At 42.1% G+C, this 27800-nt stretch overlaps 1 protein-coding gene across 2 annotated transcripts; it reads left to right on the top strand.

Annotated features, from left to right (window-relative positions):
* Positions 1-283: 283 nt before the first annotated feature.
* Positions 284-27360, top strand: atp2a2a (ATPase sarcoplasmic/endoplasmic reticulum Ca2+ transporting 2a). 2 transcript variants are annotated; one of them, XM_030736983.1, is made up of 21 exons: positions 284-793; positions 1827-1844; positions 1939-2021; positions 6228-6332; positions 7308-7446; positions 15709-15789; positions 16287-16372; positions 16535-16999; positions 19390-19478; positions 19558-19660; positions 20704-20835; positions 20932-21051; positions 21159-21377; positions 21463-21798; positions 21982-22202; positions 22444-22646; positions 22759-22844; positions 22929-23062; positions 23166-23283; positions 24686-24806; positions 26668-27360. In XM_030736983.1, the coding sequence occupies exons 1-21, from the start codon at positions 676-678 to the stop codon at positions 26679-26681; spliced, it is 2991 nt and encodes a 996-aa protein (XP_030592843.1). In that variant the 5' UTR covers positions 284-675; the 3' UTR covers positions 26682-27360. The 2 variants fall into 2 exon arrangements, with proteins under 2 accessions (XP_030592843.1, XP_030592842.1); XM_030736982.1 differs by having other exon boundaries at positions 24686-27360.
* Positions 27361-27800: the final 440 nt, after the last annotated feature.

Genomic DNA, 27800 nt, shown 5'->3' with positions numbered 1-27800 from the left:
CAGCCAGGTACGCTGAGGAGGACATGGCGGGTATTATGAAACACTAAAATTAATGCAGTGGCCCCACACGCTGTATAAAGTGAACCAAGCTTTCTGGTTTGCATACATCCATACCCCGGCATATCTCATTGATACCACCCTCTCATTTCCTGGTTGCGTTCCGTTTCTTTTTTTCTTCAGCTCTCCTTGGTTTAACGTAGCTGACGCGGTTCGTCCAATGATATGAGTCCACATGCAGCGCAGGGAAGAGGGGCAGCAGAGAGGCGCTTTGATAAAACCAGGCTGTCAGCACCGTGTGGAACCACTGAGAGCTGCGCCACGGTGAGGCAGGGTACGGCACGGGAACAGCGGAGGACTGGACCGGGTGAATGCGGTCCTCAGCACGGGACACTGCTGCAGACACTTTCACACCGTTTTCGGACGTAACGCGACGCGCAGAGTAAACACACACACTGGGAAGAGGAATTTGGCTCGCCGCAACAAATTTCCCGTCGTGAAGAAAAGCTTAAGAGGGGACAAGAGGGACACGTTACACCTCTATCAGTAGCTCCCGATAGCTATCCGAGCTGACAAAGTCCTCCTTCCTCTAAAAGTACCCACAGTGCAGGAAGCCAGAAGGTATCTTATACCGGTGTTTTCGGGTGAAGCTGAGTGGGAAGGAGCCGTCTGTCCGCCATGGAGAACGCTCACACGAAGAGTGTGGAAGAAGTTTACAGTTATTTCAGCGTGAATGAAAGCACAGGACTTTCCCTGGATGAGGTGAAGCGACAGCGGGAGAAATGGGGCCTAAACGGTACGACACTTCAAACCGCAGAGCAGCGCAAACGCCGCCGCTGTGAAAATGTCATGTCACGGTAACGTGGGCAGCGCGAGCTCACTGTTTGGTATATGGGGTAAAAGTCGGCGGCCTCGTCACACCGTGAAATGATTTGGCTGACGTCATCAGCGGTGACCTCCAGGGTTTCCCGTGTCTTACACAGTAACGAGTTAACCATAGTTTTATACGGTAACGTTGCATGTACTGTCAATAACCACGGTACACTAACTAAGATCCCCGTGACGCTGCTGACGGTGGCGGGGAAATATGGTGACAGTGTTGGTTACCGTGTGGTAGTTTAGCACAGGAACCCTGTTGAATGTTCCTCAGCAGAACTGCAGTACATCGGTCCACGTGCCTGCAGACCTGGCAGACATTTGACGCTGAGCAGTGGGTACAAGCTCACCGCGCTGACATGATCTGCCATGAGTTAATCTCTGGTCCCAGGCTTTAACAGCTGTTTTATATTAATATCACCTGGGAGGCCATGGAGGGTATCCTCCCACTTCATTTAACTCACTTTGACCTTTGCATTGATTGGAATTTTTAATATTTATTCCTACTGTGTAATAAAGCATCACTGAAATAAATTATGTGCCCTTGCTAGTGTGAACATGGGGTCTTGCATACAAAAGATTAAATGATGATTTCTTCTGTGGGGTTTGAATGGCCAAACAAAGCCATGCAGACTGTGTTTATATGAATACAGAAATTCACCCCTGTTACAGTGTGTGTGACTGAATAACCACCGAGCAAAGTCATAACATGAAACTGAGAGTGTGCTGGTGGTTTTGACACCTAAATGTGTCTGAGATTTAGAGCCATGAAAGCACTGCTCTTCAGTCTCACAAACATTCAGAGTTTTGCTTGTTCAAGACTTGATTCCTGTTTCTCCATTGTAAGACTTTTTTAATTTTTATTTTAAGTATTTATGCACCACTTACATTCTTTTTCTTCTTTGCCATCTTCTGTGTGATCCCCGGATTGACAACTGCATACCCACACACAGAGTTACCAGCAGAGGAAGGTAATCACTGCTGTCACTCACATCACTCCCGTCATTTTATGCTGGCAAGTTTCTGCGATTGGATTGTTTTTCACCAACTCCTCTCTCTCTGCAGGGAAATCTTTATGGGAGCTCGTCATCGAACAGTTTGAAGATTTACTTGTGCGAATTCTTCTGTTGGCTGCATGCATATCTTTTGTAAGTATATAACAGTATTTTACTTACCATACAGACTCGCTTTCAGTCGTCACTCATCTTGAACACTGAACTGAAACTGAGTCGTCAGCATGTTCTCAAAGTCCAGCTCAGCGCCCTAATTTAATTCTCAGTGTTACTCCCCTGTCTTGTCACCTCCTGCATACTGTGGGATGATGTGCTAATCTTAGAGTTAAGTCTTAAAAGTCAGGAAGAACCATTTCACATCTTTCAGATAGCTTCCTCTTCCCACCTCTGTCTGAAGGTGTTTACATGAAGCCAAAGCTGCAGATGGGATTATTATAAAGCCCGGTGTGATGAATGACAGGACACTATTTATTCAGCTTATAGTGCTGAAGTGTGAACGTCTTCAGTTCGTCTGCGGTTACACTCACATATGGGAGCTAAACAGCTGAGAAGGCCAGCAGCCCATCTGAGGAATGGTGACAACAGCAGTAGCAGCATTGAGCTGCTGTCACCCTGTGCCAAGTAAGACATTTGAGTCGCCAAGCATGACTGCACTGTAATGACTTACACTGGTCTCACCCGGGCCGCAGACTTTCAGTGCTCCACAGATATGTGTTTGATAGTCTGCGGTTCTGTAACAGCATCACTGGCATGTGTCCAGGCCCATTTAGAAACTAAATTAAGTGAACATTTCCACATGGTATTAACTGTAGATGCATCATCGAGCGGACAGTCTATGGGATGCACCTATTGGCTTATTTTAATAGGCTGCATTCCTAAGTGTGAGGAAGAGACTTGGAATCATTCTTTTATGTTAAAGGCGGCATCATGCGTGGCTTAAGCATTGCTCCCCTACTGCTGATAGGTAAAACGTAACAAGTGAATAAATATATATTCTCCTCTCTGCTCCCAGAAAGTAGAGAAAACAAAATGTTGAAAAAGCATTTTAATTTGTAGGAGTCTGTGCTGCAGTTTGCTGTCAGATGTGGTCATACTTTTTGTCTCCTCTGTTCTGTTTCACAGTGCATTTAGATAGACAGGTGAAGCCAAGATACTGATGACACGTTTTGCATGGACAAGTTTAATTTTGCAATATTTTTCTCACCTAATATATCTAAAGGAAAAAAGGATTAAAAAAACAATCAGTCTTTAGCACTGCAATATTCATTCTTGCAATTGAATGCCATAAATGACTGCATGCTAACTTAACAGAGGGCTGAAGAGCATTTTGATAATTGCGCCTGCCACTGTGTGTTGTGTGTGTGTGTGTGTGTGCGTGCTGGTAAGTGCGGTGTCAGGTGATACAGAGGTGTCAGTCGCTGCTGTCTGACAGTGGAACAGAGCACCACTCAAGACCAGATTTGGTTTGTCACCCCTCAGGGGGAGGGCCCTCTGTGATACAGAAGTGCACACCTACCTCAGTGTAAATTTAATGTGTGTGTGTGTGTATATATATATCCATAAAACCTCTTAGGAAAACTAAAAACTATCCAAAAAAAATGTACTTGAGGATGAGTGATTCACACTCACCTGCTACATCATTAGATATACCTATTTAGATATTTGCGTTAAGAGCAACTAATCAGCCAATCACATGGCAGCAATTCTGTGCATTTAAGCGCATAGACATGGTCAAAAAACCTGCTGAAGTTCAAACTGAGCATCAAAATTGGGAAGAAATGTGATTTAAGTGACTTTGAATGTGGCATGTTTGTTGGTGCCAAACAACATGAAAGCATCCATGGTCCATCCTACCTTCAACAACTCAGGCTGGTGGTGTAATGGTGTGGGGATATTTTCTTGAAACACTTTGGGGTCCTTAGCACCAACTGAGCATCGTTTAACTGCCTCAGCCTACCTGAGTATTGTCATTGACCGTGTCCGCCCCTTTATGACTGCAGTGTATCCATCTTCTGATGGCTGCTTCAAGCAGGATAAAGCACCATGTCTCAAACTAGTTTGTTGAAGATGGCAGTGAGTTCACTGGATTCAAATGGCCTCCACAGTCACCAACTCTGAATCCAGTAGAGCACCTTAAGAGTGTGGTGGAAGAGGATATTTGCATCATGGTTGTGCAGCCGACAAATCTGCAGCAGCTGTGTGAGTCTGTCCTGCCAGTATGGACCAAAATCTGAGGAATGTTTCCAGCACCTTGTTGAATCTGTGCCACAGATAATTAAGGCAGCTCTGAAGCTAAAAGGCAGTCCAACCCAGTACTAGCAAGGTGTTGCTAATAAAGTGTCCACTGAGTGTATTGCACAAGTTTTCTCTCTTGAATGTATTCAAAAACGTATTTGGATTTTGAGCTATTGGTTGGATATTTGGGGAAGTCACTGATTTCTAACACACCACAGATAACATTGCTCTGCTATTTTCTGACAATATAGAATCAATTACTAATCAATTCATTGACAAGATAATTGCCATTAAAATAAAATGAAACAGGGAGCTGGTTAGAGTACTGATTATACTCTAGGCAGGGCTGAGAGATATAAATCTGTCATACAGTAGGGCATTATAAGCACTTCTATATTGAGACTACTATTAAGAGTTATGCTTGCTCTTTTGAATTATACCATTCAAATGTCTTTGGCATCCACTGCAGTCAGACACGGGTCTTACTGAGGTTGATTGCTTTATACGTGATGGGAGATTAACTAATTGCTAGTGACAGCAGGGTAATTTAAAGACTGTTTTCTCAGGAATAGCAAGCCAAATGAGACTGTGGGTCAATATACTGTTCTTCTTTTCCGGGCAAAGTTTTGAATGTATGCGTGTGCAGCAATGTTAAGACTGGTCCTTTTGGTGTTTTGTGATGTGAATCAGTGAATTAACTGATGCGGAAGGTTTTATAAAAGTGTAACTTGATGGAGGTCTGACTGTGTTGAGGCCCTACAGCTCTCTTCACTATCACCTGTTTGCATTGCTGACTGAATTCCTCATGAAGTAGCCTCAATCCCGACACAGTTTAGCCAAGGTTTATAGGTTTGACAGATGAAAAATCACTAATTACGTATATATGGGAGTATAAAAAACAGTCGCTCACAATGAATGGAATAAATCCATTTCTAATATTCCTGGCGTAAGTAGGAATATTAAAGGTCATGTGCACACAACCAAACTGAGGACCTTATTATTCCAAATTGTTAATCAAGCACAAAAATGTGTTGTATTCAGGAAAGATATGACATTTATAGGTTTTAGCTGTGTGGTGGGATATTATTTACTCTCAGGTATTGTATAAAGACTGTGCAGATGCTGGTAATAAGTTATTAATAATCATAATGTGAAGATTCTGGCAGATAGCTAAATCCTCACTATAATAAAATAGAGCATGGCAGTAATAAACCAGTCCAGCATGTATCCCATCTATCAGAGCACCACTATTTAATGTGATTTTCATTTTTTTTTATCTGTCATGAGAAACCTCAGTGGCAGCACGGTGGCGCAGTGGTTAGCACTGCTGCCTCACAGTTAGAATACCATCTGGAAGGCCTGGGTTCGATTCCACCTTGGCCCAGGCCTCTCCCTCTCTGTGTGGAGTTTGCATGTTCTCCCCGTGCTTGCGTGGGTTTCCTCCGGGTACTCCGGTTTCCTCCCACTTTCCAAAGACATGCACTTACTGGGGTTAGGTTAATTGGCTAATCTAAATTGCCCATAGGTGTGAATGAGAGCATGAATGTGAGTGTGAAAGGTTGTCTGTCCCTCTGTGTTGGCCCTGCAACAGGCTGGCGACCTGTTCAGGGTGTACCCTGCCTCTCGCCCTATGACAGCTGGGATAGGCTCCAGCCCCCCCGCGACCCTTAACAGGATGTGCGGAAGTGAATGGATGGATGGATGGAGAAACCTCAGTTTGTTCTTTCTGGATTTTGTTCCCGTTTGTTCACCCACAATGGCAACAATTGTAGCCAGAGACACTCGACATCTCTTGAAAAGAGGAGCCCCCCCCCCCCCCCCCCCCCCCCCCCCCCCCAACTTTGGCAAAAAAGTTCACTTGCACTCAACAATATTAGACGTTTTTGGTCAAAGGTTACTGTGACCTTGCAAAACGCTGCTTTGTTTGTTTTTTAAATCATAGTATGGTGAAGAAGTGGTAAGATTTTATCCTAAAAAGGTTGATTAGACAGACGGGGCACAGCGACGTATGAGCAAAAGGCAGTGATTCTATTTCTCATTGCTGTCAGCTGATCTCTCTGTTCTGTGAAATGTCTCATAAATAATGATTTCTTTTACTTTCGTCAGGTCCTGGCCTGGTTTGAGGAGGGAGAAGAAACTATCACAGCATTTGTGGAGCCTTTTGTAATTTTACTCATTCTTATAGCAAATGCTATCGTCGGCGTGTGGCAGGTGAGAGCACAGCAAATCTCACTACATCATTTCTCTATCTGGACATAATGAGCAATATGTCTGAGTATCATTGGATTTTTTAATGCATTTATGTAGAAATAAATCTCTTTACATGAAGATGAATGGTGTATTTTCTAGCTTTAATGAATTTATAAGTACATAGTTAAGATTAGCATCTATAAATAGCCAGCATTTAAGCATGTGAAACATTTCAAAAGCAATGCGTTAAACTAAAGTTACATTAGTACTGAAAGCTTGCTGGTGTGGGAAAAAAAACATAATGAAGCCAAGCTACATGAGATGCCACCAAGTGTGACAGACTTCAAATAAATATCCTTTATCGGTTTGTAAATATTATTTATCAGTTTGGCCATGCATCCAGTGCAGTGTAATCCAGTGCAACATGATGCGAGCATCCAAAATGTTGACGCATTTTCAACAAAGATTTAAAGCTAAAATTGGGTGCAGAATGTCCTTGAGAGATGCAACTTCTGAAGTGTTCATAGTGTTGCTGCATGTTTAATTAACCATTCTTTGTATCAGTGTTGCAGCCTGCTGTGAGTTGGAGTCTTTAACATTTGTTAAACTTCACTGGCACTGCAGATGAACACTGTGCACTGAAAGTTATTTTTGTCTCAAGTTTGTCTCAAAGATGACTTCCTATTGAAAAGGAACAGCCTGCCGGTTTTCATCAGCAGCCCTTCTGTAGTCAGCTTATTTATTTATTTTTAAAAATGTGTGGGCTTGAGTGATGTTTTTCTTGCTGGTGAAGGAAAGACTGGAAAATGAGAACATTTAATACATTTAACACCTAAATGTCCCCAAACACAACCCGATGAGATATGCACACGCGTCCGGCGAGAACAGTCAGTGCCACTTCAAAGGGAAGCATGCAGCTCAGTTCTTTTGATTATGATAGTTCACTGTAGAGCAACTCAGAAATATTTGCACTGAATCTCGTGTTCTCCCCACCAGGAACGCAATGCTGAAGATGCCATCGAGGCACTTAAGGAGTATGAACCTGAGATGGGAAAAGTGTATCGCCAGGACAGGAAAACTGTGCAGAGGATCAAGGCCAGAGACATTGTTCCTGGTGACATCGTGGAGGTTGCTGGTAGGTTGACCTCTATCCGACCTTATACGTGTTGCTTAGGAAAGGTTAGATTTGAGTTTGACTTATAGAATTTTGTCACACAAAAGAAGCATCTGGGGATCACATGAACATGATGGGAATAAACCTTGAAATTCACAGAAAATTGGCATTTTAATGCCATGATGTCACCATGAAAGTGCCTTTTTTTTTCCCCCCATATGGCTTTTTTTTTTTAGTGATGAAGGAGATTGTGTTTTCATAAGATAGCACCTTGTCTGTTTGGCTCTGCCTCAGGTAATGGTCAGATCATATGAGTCCAGGTATGGTCATGGATTATTTAGCACATGCTCAAACCTCCCCCATCCCCAAGTGCCACTGCAGCAGTACAGTGACTCATCCTGCAAGACTGATGTATTTTGAGATGTTCCTATTAACCCATTGTCTCAAAGGGCTGGGTGCGAACATTGTTAAGGCCCGTTTCCAGCAACTGAGCATGTGAGCTCGCAAAGCTAAAGCATCATCCCAACTCAACACTTTACCGCCATGCTGTCAGTGAACTGAGCGCACAAGTGATTCCTGCTGGTGAGGTGCAGTCAGCACATTTCAGCAGCTAAAATCCTCAGGATGTGAGGCTTTGATTTTAATACTGCTTTTTCCCCTACGGCATGCATACATAAGTAATTCTGCAGAGGACTGAACAGAGACGGGTGTGCGTGGGAATAGCGGAATCAAACACTATTCTGATATGCTGTTTGACCCTAAGCCCCTCAAGTGATGCTTAGCTTTTTGGTGCATAGTGTAGGTTTTATTTTTAGCTTTCATTATGGATTATGGAATGCTGTATTTATAGAGGCGGTGACAGTCATGAAGAGGACAGGTGTCAGCCTGTTCCCCTCCCATCCTGCTCGGGGGAACATTGGTACAGCAGATGACGTGGGTTCAGCAGTGTTCAGCAGGACTCCTGAGTGACCTTGACAAGGGCACATCTAGTAGGAGTGTTCTGCAATTTAACGTCTGATATTCTTCTAGTTTGGGATATGTTTGTACACTATATGTAAATGACTTGCTTGACAATGCTAATCATGACATGTTCATTTAGTTTTATAAGAAGTTGAGCATGGAGGGGTTCAATTTTTGGCTTAGGTTTAAACAGAAACTTGTGACTCAGATGCTTTCACATATTAGAGACCTAGTTATTTAAAAACTCTTGATGAAGGTAGCTGGAGGCTTTGCTGTCAGCAGCTTAAGGCTTACTCAAAAGAATAACCCAGCAGGGAGAAAACTTGGATGCTTTATCCTGCAGTCAGGAGCAGCTCATCAGCTCTACTTTCTCACTAAATCCTCCAACTATCTTTTACAATTGTTCCTGTCAGGCTCCCTTTTTAATGAATAATATTTTCCTGAAGCTCCAAAGTGACCTTTGCCATGCAGAGGAGGATTGTGATGACGCAGATGCTGGCTGGGAGGCTGCTTAGCTGAGCTGCGATAGAGGACACAGAGATGAACCCTCTGTGGCTGCCTCAGCCGTGAGAAGAATAACCAGCAGCCAAACTGCGCGGTTCTCTGTGAGGGTGCTGCTGTGTGTTTAAATGCTGCCTCCTACTCAGTGCTTGTTTGCTTATCAGCCTCATATATGAACTCTTGCAGAAATGTGTTTATTACAGATTGCAATCTAATGATTGCATTCTAATTCAGTTCTCAGAGATTTATCTAAAGCAGATTTTTGTGATTGATTTTTATTAATGAGACATTTACTATAGCATTAATATGAACTGGTTATAAAATGAGCAAATGCTGACAGTCTAAAAAGGACTAAAGAACTCATTCTCTTCACTTAACTAACCACTAAAAAAAAAAAAAAATCATGTTGGTGGATAAAATGTCCCCTAGCTGCTTCAACTGTACTGAAGTCCTTTTCATAACACAACGTATGCTGCCGAAGTTTCAATTCATGAGGTGTACAAGTGATTACAGGGACCCCAAAGCTCAGGCTTCAGACTGCTCTGAACAAAATCAGACATTTTTTTTTTCTACTTTTGGCTCTGTGTGACATCAGTGAGGATGGATATTCTTAATATGGGGATCTCAGGCACAGAGGTCTAGCTGTGAGCTCAGAAGCCTTATCCACCAGCTGTACAAACCTTTTGTTTGTGAGGGGCAACAAATCAGCAGAAAGTTGGCTTAAAGGGAAGAGGAGCTAAAATAGCGTGCTTCAGACAAGACGAGACAGGACTGAGTCTCAACCAACCTTCAGTATAAGATATAGAAATAAATATATTTTGAACTGTGAGTCATGCAAAGCTACTCTGAAAGGGTCCAAGAATAAAAAGCTGGAGCTGGAATTGAGCATAATAGGTCCCCCTTAAGGGCTTGCAGATTTGGATGTTGGCCTTTTCTCAGAGCGGTAGAGCTCAGTGTGTTTGTTTCCTGTTGCCTGTGAAATTGTGGAGTCTGGTAGCTATGGGGGCTTGTGTGTGTGTGTGTGTGTGTGTGTGTGTGGGGGGGGGGGGGGGGGGCAGTACAGAGGGAGGATCTGCTCCTATTGTGCTAGAGAGAGATGACCTTATAGGGAAGCGCTTTGTGAATAACCATCCCACCCTATCATGCTCAATGCACAGCAACCCTACCCATAGCACCGGCACCCTCCACTAAGATTCCAGACACCAGGGATAGTATGTGGCATTTAATGTGGTCTGGCAAGTGTCCGATGTCACAGAGGGACTGTCTTTTGGCAGAGGCTTCTGACTTTTCAGCAAGGCTGAGAGAAGTGGTTTCATCTTGCCAGCCAGAGAAGCAGACTTCAGAAACTCAGAAACCTCAGATGTAGTCCCAAAGGAGGACCACAGAGGTGAAATCAGCAGCTACTGGCTGAGCTTGGGTTGATACGAATATGCATGTAAGGGTCTACATTTTTCCTGCTGTTACACCTGAAATTTCCCCTTTGTGGGACAATAAAGGCTGTTTCTTCTTCTTCTTCAAATAAATGATAAGTGTAACAAAGCTCCCTAAAAGTGTGGTAGTAATAATCAGTCTTGTTAACCTCAAGTTATACTGCTGGGAATCTATTAGTGCAGTTCAAAATCTGTCACTGATGACTGACAAGCCCTTTAAGATAGAACAAGCATAAATGATAAGAGCTAGATTAACAAAGTTGTAAGAAATTTAAAAAAAAACATTACTAAGAGTAAGTGGGAGGACGTTATAGCTATAAACCACAGAAATTAATTAGATAATTATATTAAAATTATGTGGAATAAAATAATTTTATAAAATGACTACAACAAAATAAGCTAATTAATGAAATAAAGCAAATTATGTCTACACACAAAGCCAGGCTTAAGAAGTATCAAGGTCTCAGCACTTTTAAATGATGTCAGGTCCTCAGACAGAATAAAAGCTGCCTCACAAACGTTTCTGTGCATGTGCAAAACAGTCGTAATTTAATGCCCAATATGCACCAGTATGCTTTTTTTGACACATCATAAAGACAAGGAGGCTTGGGTTACTTTAGAAATTGTGTTGTCTTGCAGTTTGTCAGCTTCAGAGTTTCAAATATTCTGAGCACCATCTTTAGCACATACAGCAGAGTATCACAGCGGTGTGACTGTAATCGCTGTTTTCATAAGTTGTTGACTGGTTAGTAAAATATTTTGGAGGCAAAACAGTAACAGCATGTTTGTGACTGTCATTAGGTCTAATTTTCAGATGAGGAAGGAATTTAATTTGGTCTTTTGGGCAGTTACATTTTTATTGGAGTATATATCTGCAAGGCTAAATTGGCAACATCCATTAAAATGCTCGGGAAACTAGCAGCAACAATCTTTGATAGAAGATAAAGTTATAATAGCAGTTCTGAGCATGTTACAGGCAGTGATTAAATTTGGGGGAACTGCTCTGACGGGGGCTCAGACCCAGGGCACATTCAGTTCATTCATTCAGGTCTGGTTCTAGATTGGAATGATGGGATGTAAGGCTTTAACCAAGGAACAGCTTTAATGACGTCACTGCTGTGCAGAATCTTAGCTTTTGTTTGCACATGTCACCTTTTATGAATCCAAGCTTTAAAATCTGTACTTAAACTGTAAGTTTGTTTGTTTGTTTGTTTGTTTGTTTGTTTTCTCAGTGTTTACATTTTAAACTCTTACCTAGTTTCCAGGACAACTTAGACTAAGTTATTTAATGATTGGAATTGATTTTGATTGAACTAATTTGAGTTTTTCAGAGCTTTTGTCTGCAGTTTTGTTCTCTGTGAAATACCAAAAATAACCGTTAAGCCAAACGTCCAAAATTCAGATCTCAAGCATATTGGTAGGCCATGGTAATACACTTGTAAAATATTAATGTTATGGTTGGACTTATTAGATCAGTGCCTGATTTGACATTATTCTCAATTCCTATTTAAATGTTCCATCCCAAACACATGTAATTTCTGCCATCCTCTTCTAAGCACCTGGATCATTTTGGCTGAAATTTTAGTGCCCCTGGTCCTGTGATAAGATTTGTTTCTATGGCAGGAGAAACACTTTGATGCTATGAAGAATCCCAGGCAGCTGCTGCTGCTTAAGATTCATACCAGACAAAATGAAGCCGAGATCCCAGGGAGACAGTGTGGAGATGGTGCTTACATAACTGGGGTCAGACTTTGACATGTGTTTGCATCTGTGACAACATAGAAGCAGGAAGTTAGAAAAAATGTCACGTCTTGGATTACATTGGTTTATCTCTCCCACCAGCCAGCAGCAAACTGAACATTACTTACTCAGCTTTGTTTGCTCATTAGAAATAAAATAATGACTCTCACCCATGACTCTGGAAATGTGATAGTACAGTGACCAGAGGACAAAGGAGACATTTGCCATAAATGTTCACCTACATTTATATACTGAACTTTACTTGCAAAAAGTAAACTACAAATTTGCAGGAACAAGATCAGACAAGTCAATTTTATTTCCTCACTTTAGACTTCTTCCATTGAATGCTTATTGGTCACAAATAGAGTAGCAGACTTTTAAACCCAGTGAAAGGTTAGTGGCTTATGTTATAAACCATTTGTTAATACCAGATCAATTTGGATAAAGTAGTAATTTGTACACAGGTAAATGCAGCTGGTGAGGTAGTCAGTCAGAGATGTGTTGTGTTGGAAAGCAGCAATAAGCTTTGCCTGCTGACTCTTCTGAAATGGCTCACTCTGCATGACAGGAGCTCAGCCTTTTGTTCAGCTGCCATCAGCACATGTAGCCTCTTGGCCGGCCCCAAGGAAGCCTGGCCAGCCGCACTACTCGCTGTCCCTGAATGCACAGCAGGTGCAAGTGCCAGTCAGAGCTGGTACTTTCAGTTCAGTCATCACTTTGCCTTTTCTGTTTGGAAGGCACCGCTGGGAGTCATATTGGGTGCGACGTCTCACCAGGTCTGCGCTTTTGTCACCGTAAAATTTGTGGACTGTTTGAGCCGTTGGCAAGCCCAGAGGTGAAGACATGGTCATGCCTCTGGAAATGCTTGGGCTGCTACCGAGTAGGATGTTGACACAAGGGGACACATGATATACACCCATTTCATCAGAGCAGGCCTGCAGTGTAACACAGCCTCAAGACAGTCCCAGTGTCTCACAGTGACGTAGCACTGGCTACTTTGTATGAGAACATCAGCAAGAACCACTGTTAGCAGCCTATTCCTCTAGCTCCTAGTTTCTTGGCTCAGCAATGCTGAGGAAGTTGTATTTCTTCAGATGTAGTGGCTTGACACAGGAATTGTTACACAATCATAAGTTTTAGTTCTTAGTTTCTGTGGCATAGCTATGGGTAATCCTTTTCTTCTCATTTATGTCTTCAATTCCAATTAAATTATTTTATATTTATAATTCAATTGAAGAGTTACAGCTTTGTAATTTGGATAAGGGGCAGCCTTAAGCTCTTCCACGGTGTTTTGCTCATCGACGGTCCAGCCCAGTATGTCAATGCCATTGTTAGTTTAACTCGGGACACACCCACTTCTTGTTGCTAATGTTTCTTTCTCCTACAATTGTTACAATTTCACCGGCATTTCATGGTCTCTGGTTGCCACATTGTCTTGTGTAGGCTCTCTTTAGTTTGCAATGTGAAATGACTTTAAGCCCGTGTCAGGCTGTCTGATTTGGGTTGTGTGACCTTCTCAGAAGCGAATCTTCCATTGCACCGCTGTTTCCACATTCAGATAGTTTAAAGATGCAACTGAGCTCAACATTTGTCTTCTCAGAAATGCTGTCATTGTCTGCCTTGATTGGCCAGTGCCTGCTGACAGATGAGAGTTTCTGGCACTCAAACGAGTTGATGATCATCCAACTTCACACAGGGTCGTGCCTCCTAGTGAGAAATCAACCTTCACAGAGCAGGAGGGCTGAGATACACATAACTACAACAAGTGTCAGCATTAAATTAGAGACTGTGTAAATGCACTCGTAAAATATGGTTACGATGACTTGTATTCTAACTATCTAACAAACTCCAAGGTGATGTAGAGGAGTTGGACCTGTCTTCTTCATCTTGTTCGTCTCTTCCTGGGGTGATGATGAGAAAATGTTTGCCATCGTAGGGCACATTTAAACCAGATCAGCAGATTGAGAAACAGGTTGAAATTCTTCTTCCTTTTTTGGCTGCATGTGTCATTGGTCCCATTGCTGTTTTCCCCTCTCTTCCTTCAAGGCCATGGCTGGTTTAGCCATACTATACCTGTCTCCCTCAGTCTGGATCTGGACACTGGTACATTTGATAAAATCATTTTCTTTTTGGGGTTGTTCCTGTGCAAGAGTTTCCACTTCAGCCTTTTTTAGATGTTTTGTTACATTCTTAGATATTTGGCAGCCTTACGTGGTTTCCTGGATCCTTGCTACATTGTATTCATGGAGTCTTTTGTAACAATCTGACACAATTTACATTTTTAACTAAGTAGGCCTGTATAAGTAGTCTGCGCCCACGGAACTGTGCCATAGCCTGAGCCATTTCCCCAGTTTCCATCGCCTTTATGTACGATTAGGAGGCTGAATTGGGTCACTGCAGTTCTGATGTACCCAAATTGGCCATTTCCTTTGAGACTAGCCTTTTATGGCTCACAAGTCCTTCATTTCCTCCTGTCTTTCGTTCTCCTTCTCTTTCCTTCACCAATGGCAGCGCTGCTTTGCTGCTGTGAGGCATAACAGCCACATTGTAGTGAGCTGTGGTTCATAAGTTTAGTTTACTTTAAAGCCACGTTGCTGCCTGTAGAAAATAAACATCTCATCTGTTAAATTTTAATTTGACCAGTACACCCACCCACAAACAGTACAGTACCAGGAATGCATGTGTGGAGGGCTAATGGAGTGCCCTTTCGCCTTTTTCGTTGTTGCTTTTGTTTTTTGGTCACACATTTGACTCAAATATTTCACTTACATGCTAAATCTTTAGCTTTCAATGTCTAGCATGGAACTCTTTTGAAGGTGGGCTTTAGTGAAGTTGCAGCTTTTGCTTGACTGACTCATTACCTAAGAATTTATGCCTGCCTTCCTCAGCTATTATGCTCTGCCCTGAAGAAAGCACGAGCCCCCCTACACGTGAGCATTTTTGTAACAGACAAACAATATACTACTGAGCTATGCTGTTGAAATGCATGCAAAGTTGGGTTCATCGCTGTCTTGCTGAAATAAGCTTCACTGCAGCTCCACTGAAAAAGACATTGTTTTAATTGCAGCATATGCAACTCCAATGGTGCCTTCACCAATGCACAGGTTATCCAGGCTTTGTGCACTAAGTCACCCCTTTCTGTCACAGATGACAACTTCTAACCTGAGCGCTTGAAAAAAGAAAAACTCCTATTGGATGTAGTGTTGATGATTTGTGTAAATCATTTAAATCATTGGCTTTGAACTTTGCCTCGTCCATCTTAAATTATCTCAGGCATACACTTGCATACACTTTTTGCATACACTTTTATTTACATGTTAAGAGTTTTAACTTGCATTTGTGGATGCAGCAACAAACTGTGTTCACAGTCAAGTCTTCCTGAGCCCATGAAGCGATTTCCTCTAGAGAGAAGTGTCTGTTTTTAAAGCCGCTCCTCATAACATTATATGCCTATATGTCTGCTTGTTTTCTCAAAATCTTTTAATCTTATTTAGCTGCAGGTAATTTGTAAGAATTTTCAATTGAATTCTGTTGGGGTTGTTATTTGTATTTATTGTCCATAAGATGTTTTGTTTGCTCATGCTCTTGATCTTATGTGTATTTTTTTCTAATTATGGATCTGGGTTTTTTTGTGTTTGATTTTTTTTTGTAGTTGGAGACAAGGTGCCTGCTGACATCCGCATCTGTTCAATCAAATCCACAACCCTGAGGGTAGATCAGTCCATCCTGACTGGTAAGACAGGGCAGACATCAAATTCTTTCGTGTAATTTAGTGTTTCAGGATACATATTTTCATTATTTGAATGCATACTCATTCAGTAATGGATGGATAGGTAGTAGGGCACATAGGTCTAAAGCCTGTGTAATTTTATACTCTTAAAATAACTGACAGTTAAGATTCTTTTTTACACAAAAACACAAGTATCACTGTGCAGCCCATTAAGTTAAACAGAAGTCAGTGAGTTTGTCTGAACAAATGATCACTCATTTGGTAAATTGAAAATTCATCTCGGCCACTTTGAGTAACTGATGAACAGAATGAGCCCAGAGGTCTACTATGACACTCTTCCCACTTAGCACCTTTTTCTTCTGAAACATTCATGTGAATCATAACTGAAAGATGAATAAGTAGCACTGCAGATTTGTCTGTGGAGATGACTGGCTAAGCTTTCTTCCTTAAATCCTCTACAGAAGAATGCAAACTGGTTTAACCCTGTGTTGTCCTCGTAGGTGAATCAGTGTCTGTCATCAAACACACCGACCCTGTTCCTGACCCTCGGGCTGTCAATCAAGACAAGAAGAACATGCTCTTCTCTGTAAGCCAGAGGCTGCGCAAGTTATCACGCATCCTGTTGATGTCTTATTTCTTGTGTTTAGTTTCTGTAAACTTCCTGGAAAAACAAGCTTCTGTTATTTGAGGATACGTGAGATGATATCAGGTGCACTTTAGCCAACGTGTATCTGACTTCTTCGTTCAGGGTACCAACATTGCTGCTGGGAAGGCCATAGGTGTGGTTGTTGCCACCGGTGTTAACACAGAAATTGGTAAGATTCGTGATGAGATGGCAGCCACGGAGCAGGAGAAGACGCCCTTGCAGCAGAAGTTGGATGAATTCGGCCAGCAGCTATCCAAAGTCATTTCCATCATCTGCATCGCTGTGTGGATCATCAACATTGGACACTTCAACGACCCTGTCCATGGAGGCTCCTGGATCCGTGGAGCTGTCTACTATTTCAAGATCGCCGTGGCGTTGGCTGTGGCTGCCATCCCTGAAGGTCTTCCTGCTGTCATCACCACCTGTCTGGCTCTGGGCACTCGCCGCATGGCCAAAAAGAACGCTATCGTCCGCAGCCTGCCCTCTGTGGAGACTCTGGGCTGCACCTCTGTCATCTGCTCTGATAAAACAGGCACCTTGACAACCAACCAGATGTCTGTTTGCAGAGTGAGTTTCAAACACACACACACAGTGTTGGTGCATTACTGAGCAGGTTGTTCGTCAGTGCTTTGTCATGTTTGTTGTCTCCACCCAATGTTTGAATAAGTGACGGCAGTTAGAGAAATAGTAACTGCTTATGTCGCTTGCATTTGTCAATAAAAATGCTAATGCTCTCTGTGCAAAGAGAGGAAGTGGAGGTTATTTAATAAGAAGGCAACTTGCTTCCCTTTCTCTAATCTGCATTGAGCAGTTGGATGACTTACACTATTGCTGTTGCATAACTGACCTTGCGTCACCAAGCTGCAAAGCAGCTAGCTTGTAGTTTCTTTTTCTCCTCTCTCTCGCTCTGTGAGTGGCACCTCTGTGCTACTTGGCCCCACGTAAAGAGGACATTTCAGCATTTATTAAAGTTTAATCCCCTTTAGTTGTCTGTTCAGTGCTGTCTCAGAACTTTGGCACCGCCGGGTGGCATTCATTTACAGTTTTTGTCAGTTGTTTCGGTCCCTGTTGTTAGGGCTGCACATTGAACTGGCTATGATTAAATAGCCTCGTGATTCTGCAGTTACTGTATTGACTTACTGTAATTCAGGGAGAGCTGTGAAAGGCAAACCAAAGCCTTTAGAGTGGTATGCTCATTTGACTTACATTCACAGTTACTAATAAAAAGTAACTTCTCGTGTATTTGAAGCATTTATTACAGACATAAATTTGCATCCAACATTTTAAAAAATAAAATAATGGCATTATACGCTAAATAACGATGTACATTTATCCCACATTCAGGCTGCTTACAGAGTTTAGGTTTGTGATTGTATGTCCTCCTTATTTAACTCTATATTAACTGGCCATGATCCATTCTTAAACTGTTCAACTGGTTACTGAAATAATTAATGGATCGCCCGCTTGCTCTAAATATACAGAAGCAGGCAGTGCCAGGATTTCATGTTTGGCTAGTGGTTCCAGGAAAGCTTACTGATTGTCTTCATCCATTTTCTGATATAAGCAGCCTCTGAACTAGCCCTGTTTGTGTGTATACTGTGTGGCTTTGTGCATCTATGTTGGTGTGTGAGTGAACAAAATGATCAAAGCTTCCTGCGGGAGTAGGCCTGGCACTGCAGCTTCTTCCTTTTGGGCACAGCTTCTCTCTTTAGTCAGGCTCCCTGGCAGCTTCTTCTGTTTACTTATGGAGAGAAACTAAACAGTCTTTTCTCACATTAGGCAGCGGGCCACCCAGCCTCCCCTCACAGAGACACACTCTAACATTGCAGCCCATTTACTGTTCTTTTTTTTTGTTTTTTTGTTTACTTTTAATATAAGGTGTAATAAAGAAACAAATCAAGTTTTTCTGACCAAATTCCCCCCACATTTCTTTCAGTTTGTAGATGAATGTTGTGTTCTCCACTGTGCTTCAATATATCCAGTGTCATTTCCTCACATCTTCTGAAGTCCCCTGATAAGTTGTTTTGGGTTTTTTTTTGTTTTTTGAGTTCTCTGTACTGTCTTTCCTGTTTTCTGGTTCAGGCTTTTTTTCCATAGCCGTCTCTGACTTGTTAGAATATGAAGAAATATTTTCCTAAATCAGAATTCATGTCACCAAAACTTTTCATTTTTTTCTCATTGTAAATAATGCTATATTTTTGTATAATATACTTATTTCATTATTACTTTCCTACCCTCCTAATGTTTCTAGTATGGAAAAATATCCATCTTGTCTGGCACAAAGGGAAGCGTCCATATTAAGAATATTGCTTGAGCTGCAGTATCTCCTCAGCTCAGGCAGTGATATTCTTGTCTTCAGCTTTGTCTTCTGTACCTGACCCTTGGACTCTTCCCAGCACAAATAAATTAAGAGATCCATTTGCCCTATTTCCTAAACTGCGTTCCTAGTTCAGATGTGAAAAAGATTGTAGCAGGTACAGAAGTCTCTCCAGTGCATTTTAATCACATCAATTTGTGTGCCAAATCCTGATTGAAGACCAATCATTGCCTTACATCCCTGTGGATCTTAAGTTATTTTGAATATCTTGACTTATTTTGCTGTTACAGCTCCTAGATATTTAATTGTTATTGCCTTCCAATTCATCTTGCATTTTTCTCTCATTTCTTGGGTAGAAGATTCATTTAATGAAAGGATTTGAGTCTTTCCTGCATTGAATTCATAACCTGAATATTGGCCAAAGTCTTCTAGGATCAAAGAAACAGTAGCATCATCTGTAAATAATAATCTGTTCTTGTTTTCCTTTAATCTGCTGTCTTATTACAGCTTTCATTGTTTTGAGTTCACTTGGGAGTTTTGTGGTTTGTGCTGCCACCTGCTGTGATTCTGACACTTTGCTCAAATATTGACATGATCAGATGATGTCTGCTAATGTTCCTCGTACTCTTTTCATCTCCAGATGTTCATTATCAACAAAGCTGAAGGGGACAGCTGCTCTCTGTCAGAGTTCACCATCTCAGGCTCTACCTATGCACCTGAGGGTGAAGTGTGAGTACTTGTGTAGCTTCTCCGTAATAGGCAGATCCTGAAAATACATGGACACCTGATGTTCTGTACTTGTCCTCAGGTACCAGGATGGTAAACCAGTGAAATGCTCTCAGTATGATGCCTTGGTTGAAATGGCCACCATCTGTGCCCTGTGTAACGATTCCTCGCTGGACTTCAATGAGGTCTGCACCCTGTCAGCTTCTTATTTTATTTGCTTGACTATTATTTTTAATTCTGGGACAAAAACGGTTAAACAAGATTGTTTATTCTGCTGTTACCCTTCTATACTTTTGGGTTTCAGTGAAATGATCTTGTTTTGCAAGCTCATAGACTGTATATGAAAGACAGATGTATCTTCCAGGTAGGATTGCACAATTATTCAAATTTTAATCTTGATCATGGTTTTGGCTTCCAACAGTTGAATGAACGCGATCGAATGATATTTAGAGCGTGTTCCTTGAAGCAGTTTCCACGGTTTGGAAATACCTCAGATTTTCAAGTAAATGATGTTAACCAAATGGAAATGCAAAAACACACCACAAACTGCAGTATGATGAATGCATGTAGGCAAAGAAAAACAGTGCAGTGGTTGCTAACGTGAATCATCCAGCATGACATGTATGAAGCTCCTGTACGATGCATTAGTGTTTCCATCGAGCTCACAAAGGCACACTGAAAGCGATCAGATTCCATTTGGCCAAAAATATGTGCACACCAAATATGGTGAGTAACAAAGGCTTGACGGACATTATGCAAGTATACAGAATTGAGTGAAAGACTATATTTTGCTTCTGGGACATGCATTTAGGCTGTGTGAATAAACACTTGATTTGTCTACAAAGATTAATTAACAGGAATGGAGCACAATGTAAAATTGAAATCGGTGGCTTGTTGGTTTAATTTTGTGTTCAGTTTTGACACAGTTTTTTTTATATATGTCTTCTAAGAGGTACACTGATTTTAGGTGAATAAGGAAGAACAAATTTATTTTGATGCAAAGATTTGCACATTAGCAGGAATGTAGCACAAATGTGAAAACAATGTTTACGTGTCAGTGCAGTAGAAAGCAGTGAATAATTGTGAGAAATGATTGTGATCCCAATATTGATCAAGGCAACTAATGGTAGCTAGAATGGTGGCTATGTCCTTCTTTCATATACAGTCTTTGGGCAAACTTAAAACCTTTTATGGGAGAGATATGGGTGTGATTGTTTTGATGTCTCAGGTGAAGGGTGTGTACGAGAAGGTCGGCGAGGCCACAGAGACCGCGCTGACCTGTCTGGTGGAGAAGATGAACGTCTTCGACACTGAAGTTCACAACCTGTCCAAGATTGACAGAGCCAATGCCTGCAACTCTGTGAGTGACATCAACTCCCTCACTTGCACACGCTGCACATTTCCACTGTTCCCGCTCAGCAACTTTTTCTCACTGTCCGTGTTTCTGTCTGATCAGGTGATCAAACAGCTCATGAAGAAGGAGTTCACTCTGGAGTTCTCCAGAGACAGGAAGTCCATGTCTGTCTACTGCAGCCCTAACAAGTCCCGCTCTTCCATGGGCAAAATGTTTGTGAAGGTGAGTGGAATATGTGCAGAGGGCTCCTCGTGTCTGCCTTTAGCTCTGCATTTGGTGCCAGTCTTCTGTCACACACGAATGTTTTACGCCTCTCGTCTTCCTCACAGGGAGCCCCAGAGGGCGTCATTGAGAGATGTACTCATGTCAGAGTGGGCAACAGCAAAGTTCCCCTCAGCCAAGGCATCAAGGAAAAGATCATGTCTGTTATCCGTGAATACGGGACAGGCCGTGACACCCTAAGGTGCTTGGCTCTGGCCACACGAGACAGCCCACCCAAAATGGAGGACATGATTCTGTCTGACACTGCCAAGTTCACAGAGTATGAGGTGAACATTTGTTTGTGTAGTCCGCTTGTAGCATATGCTTTTCAGTAGCAGACTTTCAACTGAAGCTTTGTCTCTCTGTATCCAGTCTGACCTGACCTTTGTCGGCTGTGTCGGCATGCTGGACCCTCCCAGACAGGAGGTAGCCGCTTCTATCAAACTGTGCCGCCAGGCTGGCATCCGCGTCATCATGATCACCGGGGACAACAAGGGCACAGCTGTGGCTATCTGCCGCCGCATCGGCATTCTGACCGAGGAGGATGATATTGGGCACATGGCCTTCACTGGACGGGAGTTTGATGAGCTCACCCCTGACGCACAGAGGGAGGCTGTGACTTGCGCGCGCTGCTTTGCGCGTGTCGAGCCTTCGCACAAGTCCAAGATCGTCGAGTACCTGCAAGGATTTGATGAAATCACTGCAATGGTAGGAAGTGTGAAAGTTGATTCTGCACAGTTTATCACACTGATCGAAGCTGTCTGGGTTGCGTTTGAAGGATGGTGAATTTTCTTGGCCTTGTGAACGTCATGTTCATGGTGTTGATTTGCTTGCGTTATTGACGAAAAGGGTACAACTCACTATAAGGGAAATGTTTGTCTGTGTGTACAGACGGGTGACGGGGTGAATGATGCGCCTGCACTGAAGAAGGCAGAGATCGGCATCGCTATGGGCTCTGGCACTGCCGTGGCCAAGTCAGCCTCTGAGATGGTCCTCGCTGATGACAACTTCTCTTCCATAGTGGCCGCAGTTGAAGAAGGCAGAGCTATTTACAATAACATGAAGCAGTTCATCAGATACCTTATCTCTTCCAATGTGGGCGAGGTGGTTTGGTGAGTCTTCTTTGGAGCGGATTAGAGCCCTTCATTGCTTTTTTGTTTGTTTGTTTTTGTTTTGTTTTTTCTGATGCTAAGAAAGAAAACTGCTTGTTGTGTTGCAACTTTACATTGACACAGGCGTACTGGTTTGTTTTGTTTTTTTTGTTGTTTTTTTTTGTTTTTTTGTAATAATATTAAAGTAATTTCCCCCAGTGTGTCTTCAACAATTTGTAATTGGAGTTACTTTTCCTGACAGCATCTTTCTCACTGCGGCTCTGGGCTTCCCTGAGGCCCTGATCCCTGTTCAGCTGCTCTGGGTCAACCTAGTGACAGACGGCCTCCCTGCCACCGCCCTTGGCTTCAACCCCCCAGATCTGGACATCATGGAGAAGCCTCCTCGCAATGCTAAGGAGCCCCTGATCTCTGGCTGGCTCTTCTTTAGATACCTGGCCATTGGAGGTTGGCTAAAATTGAACAGTATTAGAGAGCTGCCTGTTTTGTTTTGTTTTGTTTTTTTAAGTACAGTTTATCCAGTGAGTAATATGATGATGTTTGTTGCCTTTGCTTCCAGGCTATGTGGGTGCTGCCACTGTGGGAGCTGCTGCCTGGTGGTTTACAATCTCTGATGATGGACCGCAGGTCACTCTGTACCAGCTGGTAAGTAGGCCGCTCTGAGAGAACAGCCTTCAGCTTCCCTCCGCTGCTTGTCTCCCCCTCACTCTTCCGTCTTCCTCTTCACAGAGCCACTTCCTCCAGTGCGGCCCAGATAACCCAGAGTTTGACGGCTTGGACTGCCACGTGTTCGAGTCACCCTATCCAATGACCATGGCCCTGTCTGTGCTCGTCACCATTGAGATGTGCAACGCTCTGAACAGGTAAATAAGGAGTGGATAAGTTCTTGTGAAAGTCATTTTCAATGACAAGATGATGGACAGATTGTAAAACCAAATTACCATCTGTGTTCTGTCCTCTGTCCAGCCTGTCAGAGAACCAGTCCCTGCTGCGGATGCCTCCCTGGGAGAACATTTGGTTGCTAGGGGCCATCTGTCTCTCTATGTCTCTCCACTTCCTCATCCTCTATGTGGAACCTCTGCCTGTAAGTAAAAAAAAAAAAACTGTATTCACTGATTACTTGATGGCACTGAAAAAACTCAAAATGACTGTCTGCTGCAAGCTTAGTTTTTGACTTTATGTGGTTTTTGTTGCCCTCTAGTGGCCATATTGCTTTATTGTTATTTGTCAGCCAGAAAAAAATGACCTTGAAAGGTGGGAGCATGGGCAAAAAAAAGAACTCATCAGTTTTGTGTTGAGATTCAAATGACTTTCTTTAAAATTTAACTTCACTCTGAGTTCAGGCTAACTTTACCCACTGCATAGCTTTGGAAAAAAAAAAAATAGGGAGGGAGCAGGCTTGGATATGTAGGTTTCTCAGTGACATTTAAAGAGAAAAATGATGAGTAACACAGATTCACAAGGCACCTCTACCACAGGGGGGAGGGTGTCTTTGGGCATGGAGGGCTTTTCCCCTCCAGAATCCTCTGAAGTGGACATCAGTGTGGTGAAGCACCGCGGTTATCCAGGCCAAACTGATTAGAGCCTTTGGCTTCAGCTTCAGAACGCCCAAAGATGAAGCTCTCAGAGCTGAGGCAACGCAAGTGCAGGAGAGGGACAGTCTTGAGGGAAAGAAAAGAGTCTGCTGATACTTGTACTGTCATTAAAAGTAGAGTGTTAACCAATGTGCCAGCATTTAATTAGTAAATAATAAACTCCAGTGAAGGATGAGTATTCCATAGTAAGATCCCCCACTTAAGAGCAATGGATTGTGGGGGGGTGGGGGTGTTGGGCATCCCACCTGCGATTAGTGGGTGCTGACATCATTTTTTTTAATAGATGGTCCCAAGAGGTTGATTCAGTGTCAGGATCATCTTTGGAAGTTTAAGGGTGATTTAAATGAGCAGATGTAGAGCAATTTTCAGCCCATTGAAACGTTGATTTTTATTATTTGGAAAGAAAATATAAACCAATATTGATTTTAATTCATCATAGTACAATACTCCGAGGGCCTTCTAGTTTCAGATATGTAATAGAAATTAATGTGACTAACGTGAAATAAAGGAACAATACTTCAGTTTAAATCTAACCTTTATTTAACCAGGGAAAAAATGCAAAAATTAAAACTAAAGATTTCTTTTACAAGAGTCTCCTGGCCAAGAAAGACAGCAGTACAATCACTGGCGTTGCATAAACTAGTAGCACACACACACACACACGCACATCCGTGTGTACAGACACAAGAGTGGTGCTGATCGTTCCACTCTGATCTCATGACAAAGCAGTGTATTTCCAAAATGCTGATTAAATGTCAGACTGTGTCACCACACGCGCTTATGGTCATGTAGAAATCATCGGTAGAGTTTTATCTGTTACCCATGCTGTCATAATCCTCATAAGTCTCTTTAAAAAGCAGCTATGACAGTTATTGTCGTATTCCCTCCCAGGTCATCTTCCAGATCACCCCTCTGGATGTCACCCAGTGGATGATGGTGCTGAAGATCTCGATGCCCGTCATCCTGCTGGACGAGCTGCTAAAGTTTTTGGCCAGGAACTACTTGGATTTTGGTAAACCACTGGAGAAGCCGACAGGCAAAGGCTGCTCTCTGTCTGCATGCACCGAGGGAATCTCCTGGCCCTTTGTGGCCATCTCCCTGCCCCTGGTGCTGTGGATCTACAGCACCGACACTAACGTGTCTGCCATCTTGTGGCCCTGACTGACTCCAGTACACTACCCTTCCTGTGCACCAGTGTGAAGTGGACATTAACGCACACATCTAACACAGTGACATTAACTCGGTCCAAATTACAGCAACAACCTTCTCCGAACATCGTCAGAATGCCTGCATTTAGTACATTTAGACTTATACATATATTAGGGTGGGTGGGGCTTGAGTCATATATTAATGACATGTCTTTATGTTTCATTTTACCTTCATGCTTTTCTCAGTTTTGACCCCCTCCCCCATCAAGAATCACTAGAGAAGCCCACTGTGTTGGTGCAACGTGTTAAGCTGTACAGAGAATTTACACGATTCTGTAATGATTAATATTTTATAATTTGGGGGAAGAAGATTTTTGAGGACTGTGTAGAACAATACTAATTTACGGGCAAAGACTTGAGTACATTTGCCCGGGCATGAATCACATTTGAGCTCCACTGATTGTGTTCATTCATTATTTTCTGCATTAGGCAGAGCACAGCTACCTCAGTGCTGCTGATGATATGACCATAACTGCCCATTTGTGTGAGCTATCATTTCATATCTGATCCTTTAAAGTGTTGAGGTAAGCACCAGTTTGTTTGCAGTACAGACAAAACCTTCACATGTATTTTAATGTGTTTTTATACACACACGCACACACACATATATATATATATTTCTGTTCCTCTGTTATTTGAGGGAAGAGACGACAAAGATAAGTTACCAATTTGATTCTGAGTAAATTTTTGGTACATCCTGTTGTTAAATTTAATTACTTGAAGAAAACACATTTGTCTTGTTTTTTTGTTTTTTTTTTTTTGTTTTTTGTCCTTTTTTTAAGTTCAATTTTTGAGATTCAGTCTCAGTTTTCAGTCTTAATTTTGTGTGTTAGCTACAGTAATCTTTGTAATGTATGTAAAATGTGCACATACTGTACTTGAATATGTAAAAAGGCACCAAGAAGCTGTTAGTCGTGTAAACTGAGCACAACGTGGACAGTTCAATAGGAGCTCAGCCCTCTGAGCGCTGCCGTCAGAGGCGTTTGTATATCTGTACATAAAACACGAAGTAGAATCTATACATTTCATTTGTTTCTCCACACATTCACACCCGTTTACTCGAGCGTAGCCTTTCTGCATGTTTGCTCCGATAGACCAGTGAGTGGTTTTTGTTTTGGAGTTTTCTTTTGTTTTTTTGAAAAGCTAACTGTTGTTTCTTCCCCTGCCTTCCACCTATTTACCTGCAGTGAGTACACTTTGATCTGCATGCTAACTTCTGCCGCGCTCACGCCTGGATGTGGCTGCACACACAGCTAATCAGTCTGTCGTTGCATGTGTCAATGACAGCAGTAAGAGCTCCTCATATTTTTTATTTTTTTTTCTTTATAAGTTCCTCTTTTGTACCATTTAATGTCACTAAGTGCCAGATACACACTGAGTAGAAATGGGAACCTTGTGCATTTTTAAATGGGCTCAGTGTCACTGCTGGTGCCGGTTATTTCTGAATGTAGGCTTGCAGCATTTTTACTTTTTTTTTTTTTTTTTTTTTTTTTTTTTTTTTATAAAAAAAAAAATTGCATTTGTCCGAATCTTCTGCCTTTGTTGCATGGCCTTTATTACTCTGAAATTCATTGAATGATCTGCTGCTCAGATGCTTTTACTTTGTTGCGTGATTTCTCGTGTCCATTGATCTGTTTCTTCCTGTCTGTTTTTTTTTCTTTGCAGCAAAGGCCAAGTAAGCCCATCTCTCCTGTAAATTCCTAGCAGAAACTTTGGTTTGGTTTTGTGTTGTGCATGTGTGTTTTGCAGCACATCTTACAAGAGCTGCATGCCAGTGAAGTGATGACAGGGGCTCAGAAAGTTCATACATCATTTTGACAGAACGGCCATAAATGAATGTCTGATGGAAACTAGCCAGTCCCATCTCATCGGTCCTTCCATCCTCCTGCATGAAGAGCCTTAGATTATGATACAGTCCTCATGCCTTCATTTTAGACTAATAAAGCTAAACTATACCTTAGTACTTTGTACAGTCAGTTGTACATTATTCCATGGTGCATGTCTGCTCAGTCAGCCATCTGTTTTACTGGAGATAAGTAATTATGTATAAGTTCAAAAACAAAGTTCATCTTTCCTAAGGAAATACTTTTATGAAATATAAAATCTGACTTTTTTTTTTTTTTTTTTTTTTTTTTTTTTTTTTGCTTTACACTGAGAAACGCAAAATGTTTGGAGCAGATTTTTGCCAAATCTGGGAGGCAGGTGTGCAGCAATGCTGATGTTTTAGCCTTTTAATGGCAGGCAGTCCCTCCACTGGCATTTTTTTTTGCCAAACTGCTGTACTGTATTTTCAGAAATGATTGTACAATGTATCACATGGACTTTGGTTTCAGGTAAATAAAAACTGTCATACACGGAGAGTTTGCCACTGTGTTTTTACTGGTGTCAAGAATAACTGAAACAGGCTTTGGGGGGGGGTATCGCTGACCACACTGAACAATCTAAACAGATGTATGTCTTCACTTTGGATTAAACAGGAATATTTCACTGTGTTTCAGAGTCTAGTGAATTAGGAAAATGAAGGACAAAATTAAAAACTACAAAAAGAGGTCTCAGAGGAAGCATTAGAGACTCTGTGATAATGTTCATATTTGGATGGGCAGAAACAGCAACCTTTTTACACACTGACTGCATGTGTGTGTGTGTGTGTGTTTTAAGCAGCTGAAAACACAGGAGTGGTTTATGAAGCCACAGTTTCACCTGCTGAAAACTACACAGAGGTTCCAGCAACAGGACTGTCAGCTTACTGTGGGTCCCATTTGACTTCAGAAAAGATGTGCTCAGAAGTAATAACATGC

Source organism: Archocentrus centrarchus, chromosome 9 (assembly GCF_007364275.1).
Source record: "Archocentrus centrarchus isolate MPI-CPG fArcCen1 chromosome 9, fArcCen1, whole genome shotgun sequence".
Taxonomy (NCBI): Eukaryota; Metazoa; Chordata; class Actinopteri; order Cichliformes; family Cichlidae; genus Archocentrus; species Archocentrus centrarchus.
This window is presented reverse-complemented; position numbering and strand designations above follow the sequence as displayed.